The 17,951-nt window shown below is 34.3% G+C and overlaps 1 protein-coding gene across 1 annotated transcript; it reads right to left on the bottom strand.

The window, feature by feature from the left end:
- Positions 1-2,768: 2,768 nt before the first annotated feature.
- On the bottom strand, positions 2,769-4,180 carry LOC104238861 (probable BOI-related E3 ubiquitin-protein ligase 3). The gene is made up of 2 exons (XM_009793356.2): positions 3,693-4,180; positions 2,769-3,575 (listed from the first exon to the last, which is right to left on the bottom strand). The coding sequence occupies exons 1-2, from the start codon at positions 3,996-3,998 to the stop codon at positions 3,060-3,062; spliced, it is 822 nt and encodes a 273-aa protein (XP_009791658.1). The 5' UTR covers positions 3,999-4,180; the 3' UTR covers positions 2,769-3,059.
- Positions 4,181-17,951: the final 13,771 nt, after the last annotated feature.

Here is a 17,951-nt window from a genome sequence, read left to right as displayed (position 1 = left end):
GTGTTAGACTGGCTATCCTTGTCTTCACGAGAGGTACCATCACGATCGGGTTCGGAGTTAGGGTCGTGACACCTCTATCCTTGTCTTCACGAGAGGCACCATCACGATCGGGTTCGGAGTTAGGGTCGTGACACCTCAGGAACCTCTTCATGAGAACGACGAGACCTTGGCATGATATTATGCAAAGGGATATCAACGCAAAAAGAAGAAGGAGGAAGAAGTTTCGAATGAAGAACGTAAGAGGAAGCAAAAGGGTATGAGGGCAAACGCGGAAGAATGAAGGAGGTTATCAAGAGTGTAATGGCCTAAAACTTTCGAAAAAACAAACCCTTCCCTTATTTATAGGGTTGGGTGGCACCAGAATCGAAGCGGAGAGCCACAAAGTAGCGCTAAAACCGAAACATCAAGCCATCAACTCCTGCCTCAAAAACATACGTGATGATGACACACGTGAAGATGACATCATTTTCCGGTAAAGTATATTACCGAGTATCTTGCCAAGCACGCCAACCGTCCTTCATTGGCCATTTCGTAACATCATATCGACTCAAATTTCTCCATAGGAACGCATGGTGTCCGCTCATCGAGAACGCACCCAGTTGCGACTCCGACAAGTGGTGGGACTAACTGTATGGGTCTAAATTTGACCAACCACGATCGACGATGAGTATGACGATTGACGGAGTTTCCTCGAACTGATGCCCTGAGGGAGACGACCTTGAGACAAACCAGAGACGGAACGACCCTTGCAATAATGTATAACCATCAGGGGACATTGAGAATATTCCTTCGAATATTCCTTGTATTTTGTCTCCTACAGTTTAGAAGAATCTCTCTTAATATAAAAGGAAGACAATAACCTTGTAACCGACATTTAACACTCTGGAAATATTACTATTTATGAATGAAAAGAAGCCTCGTGATCTATCATCATTTTGTCTATCGATCTTTCTAGAGATTATTATTCTCAACTAGGATTAACCCTTTTATCTTTAATTGATTTGCTCAAAAAAAAATTAATATCTTTTGAATCAAACAGGATAATTAAAGTTATTTCGTCCATCGGCTTTCAAGAATAAGTAAATAATGATAGCACAACAGCCATTTTAAGAGATATTCCACTTTTCAAGACCCAAGAAATCACTTCTTCTCATTTGACGCTTCTTTTTATCTTTGTACCGACGTTCCTTTATTCACGTCATTGCTTTAATAAGATTATAGACAAGAGGATTGCTTGGTAAACAAACCTCCATTTCTAACAGGTTGTGAATTCGAGTTACCCCAAGAGGAAGATGGAGAGTTTTTGGAGGGAAGGATATCGAGGGTCTATTTGGAAACAGTCTCTCTAGCCCAGGGTAGAGATAAGGTCTGCGTACATACTACTCTTCGCAGATCTCACTAGTGAGATTATACTGGGTTGTTGTTATTGTTGTTGCTTTAATAACAATAACTTAAATAAATAATAGATTTCAAAATTTTTAAACGTTTACAATTATGAAGTAATTAAATTTAAACATGATAATGTTATTCGACTAATTATAGTCATGATTTTTAATATGGTGTATAAATCAAGTTAAAGTCTCTGACACTGGACCCAAGTTTTCCCACATCCACCTTATTATTACTTGCAGGCCTATGTAACGTTCCAAAGGAAAGTTGAAAGCCAAACTAAGCTTTAATTCAGTCACTTTATCCATGCCAAATTTCAGCAAAACCTTAATCCTAGTATTTATCTAAGTTGTTCACGCTCATCATCTTGGATGTTGTTTTCGTGTCGACACGATGTAAATATAGGCGCGGGTGTGAATGTGGGTAAGAGATCCGTATCGAGTTTGATCATCAATATTGGGCATTTTCACCAAAATCAAAGAAATATTTCGAGACAAATACAATAATTTTTTAAATCAAATTGAAAACTAGGGTGAACTGTAAAAAAATTTGTATATAGAAAATTCAATGTCAACCCGTCTCGGTTTATCTTCTTGAATTCTCCTTTACATTAATGTTTTTTACTTCTCGCAATACCTTGTGAGTTTTTCATATATTTATAATGTCTCATAATTTATATTTTTTTATTACTCTATTTAGTTATTTGAATTATTTTTAGCCAAATATCAGTATCTGTACATGCACCTAATCCATATCACCAAATTCCAAAATTAAGAACATGAAAGATCCGACCTCTAAATATCCATATCGGATATCCGCGACCAAGTCCAAGCAACTTAGGTATTTATAGCCACAGGTCTACTAAAATTAGGAGTGGGCATCGGTCGGTTCGTGTTTTGAACATTATCGGTTTTGCCTATCGGTTATCGGTTTACAAATATCATAACCCGATAACCAAACCGATAAGATATTGGTTATCGGTTATCGGTTAATCGGTTATATATCGTTATCGGTTCGGTTATCGGTTTACCCGATAAAAAAATTTGCAATATATAAAACAAAGAAATCAAACTGCTAGAACGTGTAAACTGCCAATTTTTGTTGTTTCTTAATAAAGAATTAACGGTTCGGGTTATCGGTTTTACCCGATATATGCCCACCCCTAATTAAAATTCACTCCAACTTACTGAAAAATTGCTCAAAAAAAGTAAAGTTGCTAAAGTTTCCTCTTTTTTTTTTTAATTTAAAAACAATTACTGAAGTTCTTGTACAAGAGAACAGGTGAGTGAAAGCAGGGCCACCCCCATACTGAATACTGACATATTGCTATCAACCTTTCTGTCATAGTTCCACCAACTTACTTACACTAAAAAACGACTGATATAACCATATATGAATAATCAAATCACTGTAAAAGTAAAAACTAAATCCCACCAAAAATGGTAAAAGTAACATCTACAAGAAAGGTAAAAAAAAAAGATGCTAATTTCCTGTACACTATTACAGCAGTAACTACTCATATCACTTTTGTTCATTTCATCAGTCAGAGGATTTCGTCAAAAAAGTACACCAAAAAAAAGATCAAATGAAATCACCCTGACAAAAGGGTTAAAAAAACACAAAAAGAAATTAATGAATTTAGTAATTTGGGTTTTTCATCTATTTTTTTGTCAAATCAAAGCCTCAATACTTGCTTTTTTCGCTATTCCACAAACAGGACATTGATTAAGAAAAGAATCACAATCTTTGCATGTAGAAAGGTGTCTACACGGCAAGAAAATCATGCACATTTTACGAGAATTGCAGCTTTTACACTTCATTTTTCTTGTTTGATCATCTTCCCCATTTTCTTCTTCATTTTCATGGCCAAAATCACAGCATGATTCTGCATCTTCTGCTCCATTTGCTGATGTTAAACAATAAACACCATTTTCTCGTAGCTGTTCGATTGTATTGTTTAGTGAAATGACAATAGCTTCGTTTTCTTGAGCTATTTTCTGCCATGTTTGGTTCTCTATTTCCATCTTTTGTAAAAATTCTTCCAACTCTTTTTTCCTGTTTACAGCTTTAGCGATTTCTTCGTCTTTCTGTTTTAGCAGAAATTGAACTTTTGCTTCGTATTTTCTCCAGATCAACGCCAGCTGTTGCTTTCTTTGCTCGTTTAAAACCAATCTCAATCTCTCATTCTGTTATTTCAAAAATCAATCGTTAAATTTCTGCAAATAAAACATGAACGAACAAAAAATTTGATAAAATCAAAAACAAAAACAAAAAAGAGAAAAAGAATATACAGAATCACAAACCTGTAAACTGATGAATTGATCAATCTCAATACTCTGTTTCTCAAACTGTGACGCTATACACTGAGAAAAAGGCATTGATTCAGTACCGTTGTTATACTGTTTCGGAACAATGTTCATCAAATTCTGATTGTTTTTCTGCGGCAGAATTTGCAGGAACGACTGCTGTTGAAAATTTTGTTGAAGGTGTTGTTGCTGTTGAGGACTAAAAGAAAACTGATTAAATCCACAACCATTCTCCATCAAATCTTGTGAACCACCAAACGGAAAACCAAAATTATCTGTATATAACTGCGCTTGAATAGCCATAATTTTTGTGATGTGTTTCTTCGTTTAAGGGTAGGCTAAAGATGTAAAAAAGGGGGAAAATTACATAGAATCTCTGGTCCGTTCTTCTGACTATATAATATAATATGGTGAATAATTTGCTTTTTCTTTAATAAAAACTGAAAACCTGAAAAAGGGGCAGAGGGAGGGAGGATTCTTTCTCTATTTCTATTGTTGTGAAGAAAGCATTTAAAGAGAAGAAAAGAGAGTACGTACACATGCAGATATTGTGACTTGACTATCGGCTCAGAGATTCAGAGAAGGGAAGATAGGAGTCTGTTGAGTTTAATTTATTTATATTATAATAATAATAATAATAATAATAATAATAATAATGGAATTAATATGAGAAAGAAATTTAGTTGTAATTTAATTACCATGCCTAATTATGGGGTTTTGAATTGAATGAGTTTTTTGGTTGTCGTATTTGAGGCTGAAACTTTTTTGAGCCGAGGGTCTCCTGGAAACAGCCTCTCTATCCTTCGGGTAGAGGTAAGGTCTGCGTACATATTACCCTCCCCAGACCTCACTTGTGAGATTATAATGGGTTGTTGTTGTTGTATTTGAGGAAGAAAGCGTGTGTGAACAAAATGCAGTATTTTAGGATTTAATATTAACTGTGAAAGGGTCAGCTTCTTTTCCGTTTTAAAAGATTAGAGGGAATCAACGTTTTGTCAGTTTGTGACTTTGCTCTTTTGCGAGGCCTATAGAATAGGATTCATACTTCTTTTTTTAATTTTTTTTTACTTTTTAAAATTATTTATAAATAAAATTTGGAAAATAATTCGGTATAATTTGATCCATTTAGAGCCCGTTTGTACATAAGAATTTTTTCAAATTATTTTTACTTTTTCTCAAAATCAATGTTGGGCCACTAAATTTTTAATTTTCACTTGAAGATGAATTTTGAAATTTTTCGAAAATTATGAAAACTCCAAAAAAAACTATTTTTCAAAATTTTTACTCAGATCACTCGTAAAATTTCAAAATCAACCCAAAATATGTCCAAACACCATTTTCAGTTGAATTTTTTTTTTTGACGTTTTTTTGGAATTTTACAATTCTTATGTCCAACGCCCATTTAATTGTGACAAATTTTTTGATTTCAAATTACTAACACATATTTAACGAAAAAATGTACTTGCTTGCTGTAAAAATAATCTGATTGTATTAATATTTTTTATATTGTTGACATAAAAAAAAACATTTGAATTTGAAAAATAAAGTTAAATTTATTTTCAAAGTCAAATATATAATAGAAATCAGAATCAGATTGAGAATTGTTTGTAATGGATGAATTTCAAAAGAAATTATCTTATTAAGAAGTTGTTGATTTGTTTTCCAGTTGATTTGTTTTCCAAAACCTTTTTCTGGCAAATTTATTAGTGTATTGTTAGGAGACAAAGAGGGTGTTTGGCTAAGTTTATAACCTGGTCAAACTGGCTTATAAGTATTTTTTGGTTTATCTACGCGTTTGATAAAATTAAAAGTGCTTATAAGCCAAAAGTCATAAGTTGGTCTACCCCAACTTATCAAATTTCAGCTTTAAGCACTTTAGTGTTGACCAAAATATTTACTATTCTATCCCTAAAATACTTATTTTTAAAACAAAACTCATCGTATACCCAGTTCTTCAGTTGTTTATTATTAATTTCAGCACTTTTATCCAAACACGTAACTGCTTATTTTTAAATCAGCTGCAACACTTAAAAGTACTTTTCAGCCCCTAATGCTTATCAGTTACTCTAAATCAGCTAAGCTAAACGGGCTCAAAGTCAAATCTATAAAACTTGCTAGATAGGAACATGAATAAAATTTATAGCAAGTGATATACCCCAAATTTAAGGACTTATTCGAATTAAAATCTAATGAATGCCATTTTCTCTTACTTAATTGACCAGCTAATAAAACACTTTTTTTTTTTTTTGTATATTTCTTTTCAATATTCTCTTTTATAGCCCTTTACGCTGTTTTGAGTTATCCTTTTTATTTACTTTTAATTTAATATTTGAGACGAGTATAAATAAAACAATAAGGACATGGATAATTCATATGACTGATTATCCTAACAATATTAGAATTGAAGTGTAGTAAGAATTGTTGTTAGACGCATTTAAATATTTCATGCCTATAATAGTGAGTCGTGTCTGTGAAGATTACGATTTATGATTCAATAAATTAATATTCAGATTAAGAAATCATGAATTTACTAGGTCAACAATGGATTTAGGCGTTCTGATTTTGTTCATTTCATAATATCGCTGTCCAATTAATAATGCTGACTAGCCATTCATAGTTTTTTATTTTCTAATCAATAGAAAATGTTAATAAATGTGAGATTAAAAAATATGCGATTTTAATATGATTATTTAAGGTTTTTAGCGCATGATTTCTCGTTTATTAATTTTCTTCTCTTCTTTCCTGAAAGGAAAATAATAATCTTCCTACGTTCTCAATAGATTAATGTGAGAAAAAAATGCAATGTAAATAACTTAATAAATAATGCTTACATTTGATTGGATTTATTTCTCATTTGAGCCGAGGGTCTCCTGGAAACAGCCTCTCTATCCTTCGGAGTAGGGGTAAGATCTGCGTACATATTATCCTCCTCAGACTCCACTTGTAAAATTATACTGGGTCGTTGTTGTTGTTTACATTATTATCTCATTAAGTATATAAAGGATATGGACCCTATCGTTTATGGCTGTTAATGTCTCGTCGTTATAAGAAAAGTAAAGAAAAAAACGAGTCAATTGAGCACACCTATTTTAATTGTCATTATAATTTATAGGAAAGGTTAATTTTTAATTTTTATGTGCCAAATGTCATGACTTTTTAGTGGGAAGTTGAAGTTTTGCTTTCCCATATTTGTCAAGCTGTTTGGCACTGCTTGAAATAGACATAATTGATGATGAAACCTATTTTTGTTATATATCGCTAATAAATATTTTTATTTGGCACAAACTTTTTGACTAAGTTTCAAGTTTCGTTATAAAGTTCCAAGTACGTAATAATAACGATCACATATTAAGCCTTTGGTCAAATGTTAATGATATGAAATTTTCAGACGAGAAAAAGAGCATGCCTTTAGTTGGCGTTTGGACATAAGAATTGTAAAATTCTAAAAGAAATTAAAAAAAAATCAAACGATGAAAATGGTATTTGAAAATTAGAGTTATATTTCGGCATAAATATTATTTTGGGTTGTTTTTGTAATTTTGTGAGTGATTTGAGTGAAAATTTTGAAAAATAATTTTTTGAAGTTTTTAAATTTTCGAAAAATTCCAAAATTCATTTTCAAGTAAAAATTGAAAATTTTATGGTCAAACACTGATTTTAACAACAACAACAACCCAGTATAATTCCACTTAGTGGGGTCTGGGGAGGGTAGTGTGTACGCAGACCTTACCCCTACCCTAGGGTAGAGAGACTGTTTCCAAATAGACCTCCGGCATCCTTCCCTCCAAGAACTTCTCACCTTGCTCTTGGGGAGACTCGAACTCACAACCTCTCGGTTGGAAGTGGATGTTGCTTACCATCAGAGCAACCCCTCTTGTCTTTTAAAATAAAGTGAAAACTATTCGAAAAAAAGTTTTAAAAAAAAATTATCTCCAAATGGGCTCTTAATTTTGCCAATCCTATCTGAAGGATAAATTGATCAAATTACTTACTTATCTAAACTGAAAAAAGTATTACTCCAGTAAAAGTTCACGTAAAACTAAACATAAAGGATGTATTATGTATCTTAAAAATTGTGAAAGTGATAACTTTTAAGAGAAAGGATGAGAATAGTTGGAGAGACATAGAGAACACATGAATAAAGCAATTGAATTGATATAGCTTTTTTTTTTTTTTTTTGCATGTTAGGATTAAGAAATTTGTTCATGATTCATCAATTTCTTGCTTTTTACCCTCCTTAAATTAAATGTATCATGCACATTCATACGCTTAACCTATCTCCTTTCATTTTCAAATGGTATTTCCTAGAAATCACTTTTGAAAATCGTATTAAATACTCTCTCCGATCCAAAATAAGTGATTTATTAGTTGTTTTCACATAAATTAAGAAATTCAACTTTTAACATTAATTTGATTGTATTAACCTTTACTATCTCTTCACATAAACATTCCTAACACATACTCCAACACTATTTACTCCAAGGGCTATGTAAGAAAAAAATAATTAATTCATTTTTGAAATCTGAAAAAAATTACTTATTTTGGATCACAAAAAAGACGAAAAATTACTTATTTTGGACCGGAGTGAGTATCATATTGGATAATTAATCATGTATTCTGTTTCCTGTTAATTGGCTCTTTTATATAAAATATAAGCAACAAGTTGAAGGCTAGCTCACTTGATGAGTTCGTCTTTTATGGTTGAGGTGGAGGGTTCAAATTCCATTAGTAACTTAATATTCCCTTTCCCTCTACCCTCTGATGATGTAATGATTAATAAATATAAATTCGTCATTATTATAAGTACATAAAATTTCATATTATTATTTTATTTATAGCGAGGAAAACCCTAATGTAATGGAATCAAATTCAAGTTTGAAGTTGGAAAAAGAAGAAGTTGATTGGATCTAGTTGCAAGCCAAATATGGTTGCTGTATGATTTCAATTTAGTAGGATCATGAACTAAACAGTCGAGATAATCCACATATTATTGAGTTTTAATTAATATTTCATTGTTATTTAATCTCCGTGCTTATCTATTAGAGTGTTAGGAAAAGTACATTTTCTTACCTAAAACTACAACTAGCTAGTAGCCCAAATACCAATTTTAATTTCTGCCAATGCTCGACCACTCTAAACTTCTTTAGGATCCTGTAATAATATAGGGGATTAAGAATCGGATTTCTACCCAAGAGTGAATGGTTGGTTTAGATTGTTGATATTATAATTGATTAATTTCTTACAATATAAGTTCAAAAATCAGTTGTTAATACAAGGCTCAAATTGACTAGAAATATGCATAACTGATTGTTAGGATCGAAATAATCAGGTGTTATGCGGAAGCTAGTAAAACAAAACTTGAACAACGATACATCATATAACAAAAGAGAAATATACAAAAAGTGATACAAACATTTAATGTGGTCCGATCAACACATGACATGCGTCCACATATGCAGATGGACAATCAACTATATAAAAAAGAGTGCAAAATATCGAGAGAACAATATCACGAAAAGGCAAACACAAGTGACACACTAACACTTGTCCCGTAAAGTTTTCCCCCTAAACACGAATCTCGAACCCATGTGGTTACGTTGTGGATGCTATTGAATGAGAAGGAAAGATCTTAATTTATAAAAGTTCACATCTTTTCTTACAAGAAAAAAGACTAATATGTAAGATTTATAATTTTCTTCTATAAGAAGGAAAACTCAATTATAATAAATATATTATCCTTTTCTTCTAGAGATATAAAAAAAATTAAATATTATAAGAAAATTAGGACAAACACGCATATCACTATATCAGTTGCTCATTTATGAGTATGGTTAAACACTTAGTAAAAATAATGGATTATAACTATTTTAAAAAGTTAGATTTGGCTTTGCCTATCAAAAATACTCTACAAACCGCTAGTTTAACGAGGAATAAAATTGCTACGAAGTACATAAGCATAAAAACACATTAAGAGATAAGGTTGTATTGTGGTCCGGTCCCGAGTTTAAATGAGCTAAACGGGCCGGTCCAAAAAGTCTGAGCTCTGGCGGGCCGGGCTCAAGCAGCCCAGGGCCAAACGGTCCTTAGCTTAATGGTCCTGGCGGGTGGAACCGGCCTACTGTGGGCCTAAGCCCACATGATCCCGGGCTAAACGGGTCTAAGTGTTCCGGGCTATTTTTTTTTATCTAAGACAATTTTTTGTAAATTATAATATATAATTGTAACTTAAATCTTCTAATTCAAATTTAAACACAAAAAAAAAATTGCAAAGAAATATTCAAGAGAATGCCTTATAATTTTTATTGTTACGACATTAACAAAAAATGACAATATCTTTCTTACTCTTCCTCCCCCCAGTGGAATGAGCACAACAAGGTGCTAATACCACCATTAAAAGAAAAAAAAACTAATGAAGATTTGCCAAAATACAAGTTACATATTATTCTATGTATTATCTCTAACAAATTTCATAAATCCTTCAAGGTTCGGAGGAATTACCGTTGGTGGTAGCGGAAAAGAAGCTTGTTCATCATCACTTGGTGAACAAGCTTCTTTCCGAACGGATCCAATCTCTGAAGAGTACTGATTTTTCCAAGCTCTCCCTCATAGATGCTCTATGATCATCAATTTGAAGTCTCGCTTGACTGAAAGCGCTCTCCGATGCCACTATTGAAGCTTGAATACTTAAAATATCTCGAGTCATCCTTGAAAGAATCGAATAGTGTTTTTCTTTGTCCTTCCACCATTTCAAAACATCAAATGAGCTATCGAGATTCTCTTATTCAAGTCCCTGCGACAAATAAACTTGAAGCTCATTTAGTTGTGAACTATCACCAATATTATCACCTCGAGAACCCCTGAACTCCGTCCAAGAACTAAGTGTTTTTAGGCCCGCAATTCTTTTAGATAGATTGCGAACTAGACAAAGTAGGAGTTGGGACATTTGGTCTATCATGATCTAAGGCAAGTTGATAAGCATTATAAATTGTTTGATCATTTGTTTTAATTGAGACTTTTGTATCTGCAAGTGTAGCAAATTTCTCATTTGAAAGTTATTAAGCCTTATAAATATTTGTATACCAAAAGTGAGGACCTCCTAATTTTATGGTAGTATTTAACATGGTAGCAACACCAAAAATAGGGGGATAGTAAAAAAATATTTTTTAAATTTATCTTTCATAGAATTAATAGCAAGTAGATAAATTACCACACCCTCAGAAAATTGAGTAAACAAATCTGCAAGTGCTGCATATAAACTAAACAGTTAGAAATAGTAGGATAATATTGCACAGATAATTCGTTTGTTGCTACATGAAATTGTTCTAAAAAGTCTACAAGCATTTTAACATTAGTCCAATCCCAATTTGTAAGGTGCTCATCATTATCATAATCACCACCAACACGAGCACTAAACGTTGCGTTTATTGGGTTTCTATATTCATATGCAACAACTAAACTTTCATACATATAATTTCATCTAGTCGGACAAGGTTAGGATCCTTTCTTTCTCTAAGGCCAAATTCATCACATTTTTTAAAATATTCTCTAAGTCTACTTCTACGGTTTGAATAAAAAAGCCAATTAAGAGCCATTTTAATCTTTTTAATTTTAACATTAATATTTTCATACCATCACTGACGATTAAATGGTAAATATGACAAATACATCTAACATGGAAAATATTACTAAATGCAGGATTTAGTGTAGTTGTAAGCAAGCCTATAGCATTAGTGTTACTAGAAGCATTATCCATTGAAACTGACATTATTTTATCTCTAATGCAAAAATATCTACAAATATCTGCAACTGTGTTAGCAATAAACTTACATGTGTGACGTGAATTAATTATTTTATAAGCAATAATGCGCTTTTGCATTTTCCATTCCTCATCAATCCAATGAGTGATAACAGAAAGATAATCACAGACATTACCACTTCTACCAATATCAATAGTAATAGCAACAAAACAATTTATATGAGTAAATAAATAGCGTAAATATTGTTCATATTCATGTTTATATTTATAAATATCACTCTTTACGGTTGCACGAGGCCATCCTTTATAAGTAGGAATAAAAACTCTTCTAATATAATGCACAAAGTGAGTGTTAGAAGGAAACTTATAGGGTAAGCACATAATAGTAACCATTTTTGCCAATTCTTCACGATCTTTATTTGGATCGTAATATAAAATGTCACCGGTAACAGTGTTAATTCCTGGTTGAACTAGATTTGACCAGGTACTAGGGTTAACTTGGGTACCTACACTTGACCCCTCTTGCACAACTTTCATTTGAAGAAATCTAGTTTTATCTCTAGGGTGTGTCTTTATGTGTCTAGTCAATGTACCCGTACCGCTACGGTCTCCAGTATATTTATGAGTCATCTATTAGTTCCACAAGTTTTACACTTAGTCTTATTTTGATCTTTTAGTTGAGTAAAAAAGTGCCAAACAAGAGATGTTTCGCACCGTCTAGAAGGTTGTCTATTAAAAGTAGGGGTTACTACAGGAGGGTCAGGCGGGGCATCATTTGGATTATTATCAATTGGGTTAACAACAGTACTAGTAGGTGTATCATCTAAATCCGTTTGCGTTTCATCTAAATAATCATTTTTCTCATCATTTTCATCGATAGTTCGATTACCATAAAGAGCACTCATATATTCATCATTTAATTGTTGATCTGGTGCAATATCATGGCAAAATTGACTATCGGTAAATTGAAAACAAAGGTTATCACTATCAAGAATAATAGGTGGAGGAGGACGGGTAACAGGTCTGCGTCGGGGAGCTGGGAGAGGAGTAGTAGCTTGGCCACTAGATTCACCAATTTTAGATTTTCCCTTACCACCAAATATTTTTTTCAAAGAAAAGGTCATATTAATTATAATTATACAAACTAAAACAAACAAAACTATAATATTTAAACTTAAGAGTTGGAACGAGTTTACCGAATTGACGAACAACTTCTTAAAAATTGTATATCGTTGAAGACTTGAATACTTCATTCACCAACTTCACAATTTTTCACAAATTGCAATAATAAAGTAAGAAATCATAGAAGAAAATTAGAGAGAGATTGATGATTTTGTGAGTAAAAATGAAAGAATGAGGGGGTATTTATAGTTTAAAATAGAGAAAAGTGTAATTATAAAAAGTTTGGGGGACAAATGACTATTTTTTAAAAAGCCAAACGGCTAAATTGGCAGGCCAACGACTAGTTTTTAAACTTCCCACCGTTGGCCATTTTTTTTTTAAAAAAAAATTATTTAAAAAAAAATAGTTGTTGGGCCTGTTAGGCCCTGTTGAACCGGCTCAGGCCCGCTAGTCGGTCACGGGCTCGCGGTCTCTACGTGCAGGACCGGCCAATAGTGGGTTCTTTGGACCGCTTGGGACCGAATCATACGGGCCAACCAATTTAGTCCAAAATCTATGTGGACTCGCGATTCCGGGCCGGTTTCGAACTGGGTCCGGACCACAATACAACCTTATTAAGAGAACAAAGGAAAAAACAAAAATAAAAAGGAATGGAAAAAAAGTTGTTGCGTGGGAACATGGCAACACGGATTATAGTGAAGGAGAGAAGAATAGTATGGAGTACACATGAAAAGAACTGCAAATGTAAAATATGGAAGAAGTTGTCGTCGTAATAATAATGTTCATTTTCTACCACCAAAGTATGTGATGTAGTGGATGTGACTACTCTTTCCTTAATCAGAGGTCTCGAGTTCGAGTACTGAGTATGAAAAAAATTTTGATAGGGAGCACTTCCCTCCGAATGAGACTCTACGCGGTGCGAATTCGAATTTAATCGGGCTCCAATATGAGTACCGAATATCGGGTGAAAAACAAAACGAAGAAGTTCATTTTCTAGAGGAGTGTGTTCCCTTGTTTACATACTTTTAGACTGACTTTTTACTGAAAGAATCAGCCTAACTTATCTTTCTTTGTTTTGACACACACACAGTACAGCACATGCCCCATTATATGCCCAAACTAACACCTAACAAAGTGTATGTTGACGTACCCATTGACCCATCCACCCCCATTTTGGACGCTTTACTACTTTTCTTATCATTTTCCACAGAAAAGAAGGTTTTCCATTTATTTTTGTTCTATCTAATAATCTGCCTTGGAAGAAATTTTAGCACCTATTGGTCCCATCCCACAATAATGCGATTACTCTATCTAACATTTGAGATCACATAGAGGAAAAGGGCCACAATTTCAATTTTATGTATTTTAAATTTTAGAATGACGTTTTTAAGTGTTAATAACTACGTTTTAAGCCCTAGTCAAAAGGTGCGAGAGGTTAGCCTCTCTCTTTGCCCATCGTTACGTCGATCTCTCCTTGTCTCGGTTTGAACCGATATTATTGCTGAATTGGGCCATTCAGGTCGTCCTCATCTACCCTTACCTCAGCGCAATAGGCGTTGTGGATCTCTTCCCATGTGGTGGGGGGGATACTTCATGAGTCTATTGAGAAGTTTTTTGGTTGTCTTTGATCCGTTCCTGTTTAACCCATTTTGAAAGGCTGCTACTGTCATTCCTTCTGACACATTTGGCAGGCTCATCCTTACTCTGTTGAATCGGGCCAGGAAATCCCGAAGTCCTTTACCCGCCATTTGCTTGACGGCGAAGATATCATTAACCCTAGCTTTAGCCTTCTTCGCCCCTGCATGAGCGATGTCGAATTTATCCGCAATCTCTTCAAACGTTGATATTGATCTCGCTGGCAGCTGGGAGTACCATGTCAATGCTCCCCCCGTCAAGGTCTCACCGAACTTTTTTAGCAACACAGATGGTACATGTTCCTTTGACAGATCGTTGCCCTTTACCGCCGTAACATAATGGATTAGATGATCCTCCGGGTCCGTGGTCCCGTCGTATATTTTCAAGTATGGCGGCATCTTGACGGTTTTTGGAATAAGATGAGGAGCAGCCCCGTCGCTGTATGGTTGTTCGACGAATCGGCCCACATCGCGTTTTGGTAATAGCTTAGGGGCGCTTGGTATTTTGTCAACCCTCTCCTGATGCTCCTTCATTTGATGACGGAGTGTTTTGTTCTCGTTTTCCATCTCTTCCATTTTCTTTAAGATGGCAAAGAGTGCATCGTCACCTGCATTGGTGACAGTGCGGGTGTTACCCATTCGCGTAGCACTCCGCTCATTGGTGGTAGCTGCGATTTCTGTAGGTGGCAAGTCTTCGACATCTCCTTGAGGAGTTTTTTCGAGCATGTTATTCAGAGCACTTGTCAACCATTCTTCTAGCAGCTTTTTGACTGCTGGTGGTGCTTCCCCCACTGTGGACGTTGAGGATCCCCTTTCGTGTAAGATCGTTAGATCCCCGTGTGGAAGAGGTGAGATCTCCCCCTCCAGTGTAACTCTTAGTGTTGTATTCTTAGTGTCTTCTCTACCAGCTTTGTTGAGGGAGTTCAGGAGATTATTTGAGACATCTGCTATCGCCTTCAGCCTCGCTTCCTTTTCCGCCATTGTTGGTTTTTATGAGGTTTGAAGAACATTAATCGTCACTTTCAAGAACCTAGATGAGAACTATGATTTCAGCTATGGAAATCCCCACAGACGGCGCCAAATTGTTTGACTCAAAAGATATAAATTTTTTTTTGAACAAATCAATCAAAGATGAAGGGGTAAATCATAGCTGAAGATAATAAACTCTGATGATAACAATAGAGAGAAGAGAGTTGTAAAATTTCTTTTCTTTCAAGGTTGGTGAGTTTTACAAAGTGTTCTTCCTCTATTACAAGGCTCTCATCCCTCTTATGTACTGAGGAATTCCTTCCAATCGTAGAAACGACATGCAAAGAATCTTTTAAGGAATATTCTCTATATCTCCTAATGGGCTTACTCTACTGGTGAGATCGTATTGTTCCTTCTTTTACCACAAGGTTGTATCCCTCGAGGCATCGACTCGCGGGTGCTCGGTCAATTATCATGCTCACTGTAAATCGTAGTCGGTCAAATTGAGACCCACAGAGGAACCAAAATCTGTATAATAGAAATAGAAACAAACTTTGAACCAAACTACAAAAATGGTTGAATCAAAAAACTTGATGTTTGTATTAACTGAAAGGGCGTTTAATTTCCCGTGTAGAGCGGTCAGGAAAGGAAGAAATGGTGGCCCATGTGCTTCCCACCTACTAAGCTCCGATGAGTCGTTTCTTGCTTGGTCCATTTCTTATTTCAAAGTCTTATTCACTGCTACGTTCCATGTGAACCAATTTCAAAACAAACCATATTATCTCTGTTTGCTTCTTTCACTCTGGGGAAGTACACCAACTAGTTACTATTATTATTATTTTCATTTGTCGCATAGTCTCTCTCTATATATATATGGTTCCTTTTCTTAGGATTTACTGCAGTAGTCAGAGTCAGTTTCAGTGATGTCTTGTTCATTATGTCCAACTAGGAGGCTAAAGCGATCGAGTAGAATAAAATGCAGGTGGCACCACTACGTGGCATAGGCGAGCTAGGTCATAATTTGTAGCTTATAAGTTCGGAATTTTAATTCTTTTAAATAATTGAATTTTAAATTATTTTTAATATATATTTAATAAATTTTTAAGATATTGAGATTGGCGAACGATAACCAACACAATGACTCCATCCCTACAAACTTGTCATTTTAACAATATGAATAATAGAATTATGCAATGTAATCTCCCAAAAAGAGGTGTAAGTAAAATTTTGTGTAAGGCTTTACTTCATTTTCTAAATTGAACATTCACTTTGCATTATCTTTCAAGCAGGGTCTTAGGGTGGGTATCGATCGGATCGATTTGATTGTGAATGTTATCGGTTTGAAATATCGGTTGTTGATTTATAAATATGCTAAAGTGTTACTGAATCGATAAAACATCGGTTATCGATCATTATCGAATCTTGAAGAGTGCAGCTGAGACCTAGGAGAATTGGGAGAACTGGAAAAATGAAATCCTAGATGATTTTATATACTATATACGGTAAAAATCGGGACTACCCGATTTCGTGGGCTCGAGGGTCACTTCAAGAGCGAGATCGAAATAGATCGGAAGCGAGCCCAATGGGAGGCTTCGAAGATCAAAGTGTCCGATGAATATCGAGGTCGAACGTGACCAGCCTCGAGATAATGCTGTTACGAGTTTGTAACAGAATGAGCAAGATTCTCGCTACGTCTCCAAGATCATGACGTAAATTCCGGAATAAATTTGTACGAGTTAGTACTAATTCGTACTAGACGATTACAGAGTTGTTTCAATAAGATTCTTTACTGTAAATAGAAATGTACCTTATTTAGGGTTCCCTATTATATAAAGGGGACCCCAATCATTTGTAACCATCATCAATCACTAGCAAAGAATATACTCTCTTACGTTCTGGTTCATATTTCATCAGAGTTGACTTTTAGCTTTATTGTTCTTGATCCTTGTCGAGGTCGAGACTAGTCTATATTCTGGTTTGGTTTTACTTATTTCCTGCACTTATACGTTAGTTTTCTTGGTTATTAATTAGTATTGAACTAAATCACATATCTTTAAAACCACAATCAAGTTTAATTGTTACTCGTATTTTCGCGGTAAACATATACCTAAAGGTATAATCTTATTTTTTATAAAAGTTATTGGGTTATTAGTTAAACCGTTAATTAAATTGGGCAAACCGAGACTCGAATCGATAACCCAATAATAAAATAACTGTATATTGTTACCGAGTCGTTAACCCAATAACTGAATACCGCTAACCCAATAAGCTTTTTTCGGTTCGTGCTATCAATTTTATCTGATATATGTCTAGCCCTAGTGGGTCTAGTGTATACATGCACATTCTTAGCAAAATATTACTGTACTATTTATACGTATATTTATAAAAATATTGCAAAGCACTATAATATGACACTCTATAGTTGAAGGTGATTTCACCACTACTCCCATACCCCCGAAAATCTTTTGGACATATTGTCGACCTAATTGTAGATGAGTTAATCACATGACTGGTATTTGTTAGTATCACGAGTAATGTTTGATGTGATTTTTAAAAGGGATTGTCTGTGTATTTTACCTATTATAATTAAGCAAACAACATGTACTAAGTGATCATGATAGTACATCTACGTACTTTAATTTCATATACTCCTTCATATTTAAGGGACAATTGATGTGTGTGCCTACCAATTACCATACTTATATAATTGAATAGCTCTCAATGTTGTCCTATTAGTTAAGGCTACCTATTTTAGTGTGATTTTTCTTAAAGGAG

This window comes from Nicotiana sylvestris, chromosome 1 (genome assembly GCF_000393655.2).
Source record: "Nicotiana sylvestris chromosome 1, ASM39365v2, whole genome shotgun sequence".
NCBI lineage: Eukaryota > Viridiplantae > Streptophyta > Magnoliopsida > Solanales > Solanaceae > Nicotiana > Nicotiana sylvestris.
Note: the sequence above shows the minus strand (reverse complement) of the source record. Positions and strands in the feature narration are given on the sequence as shown.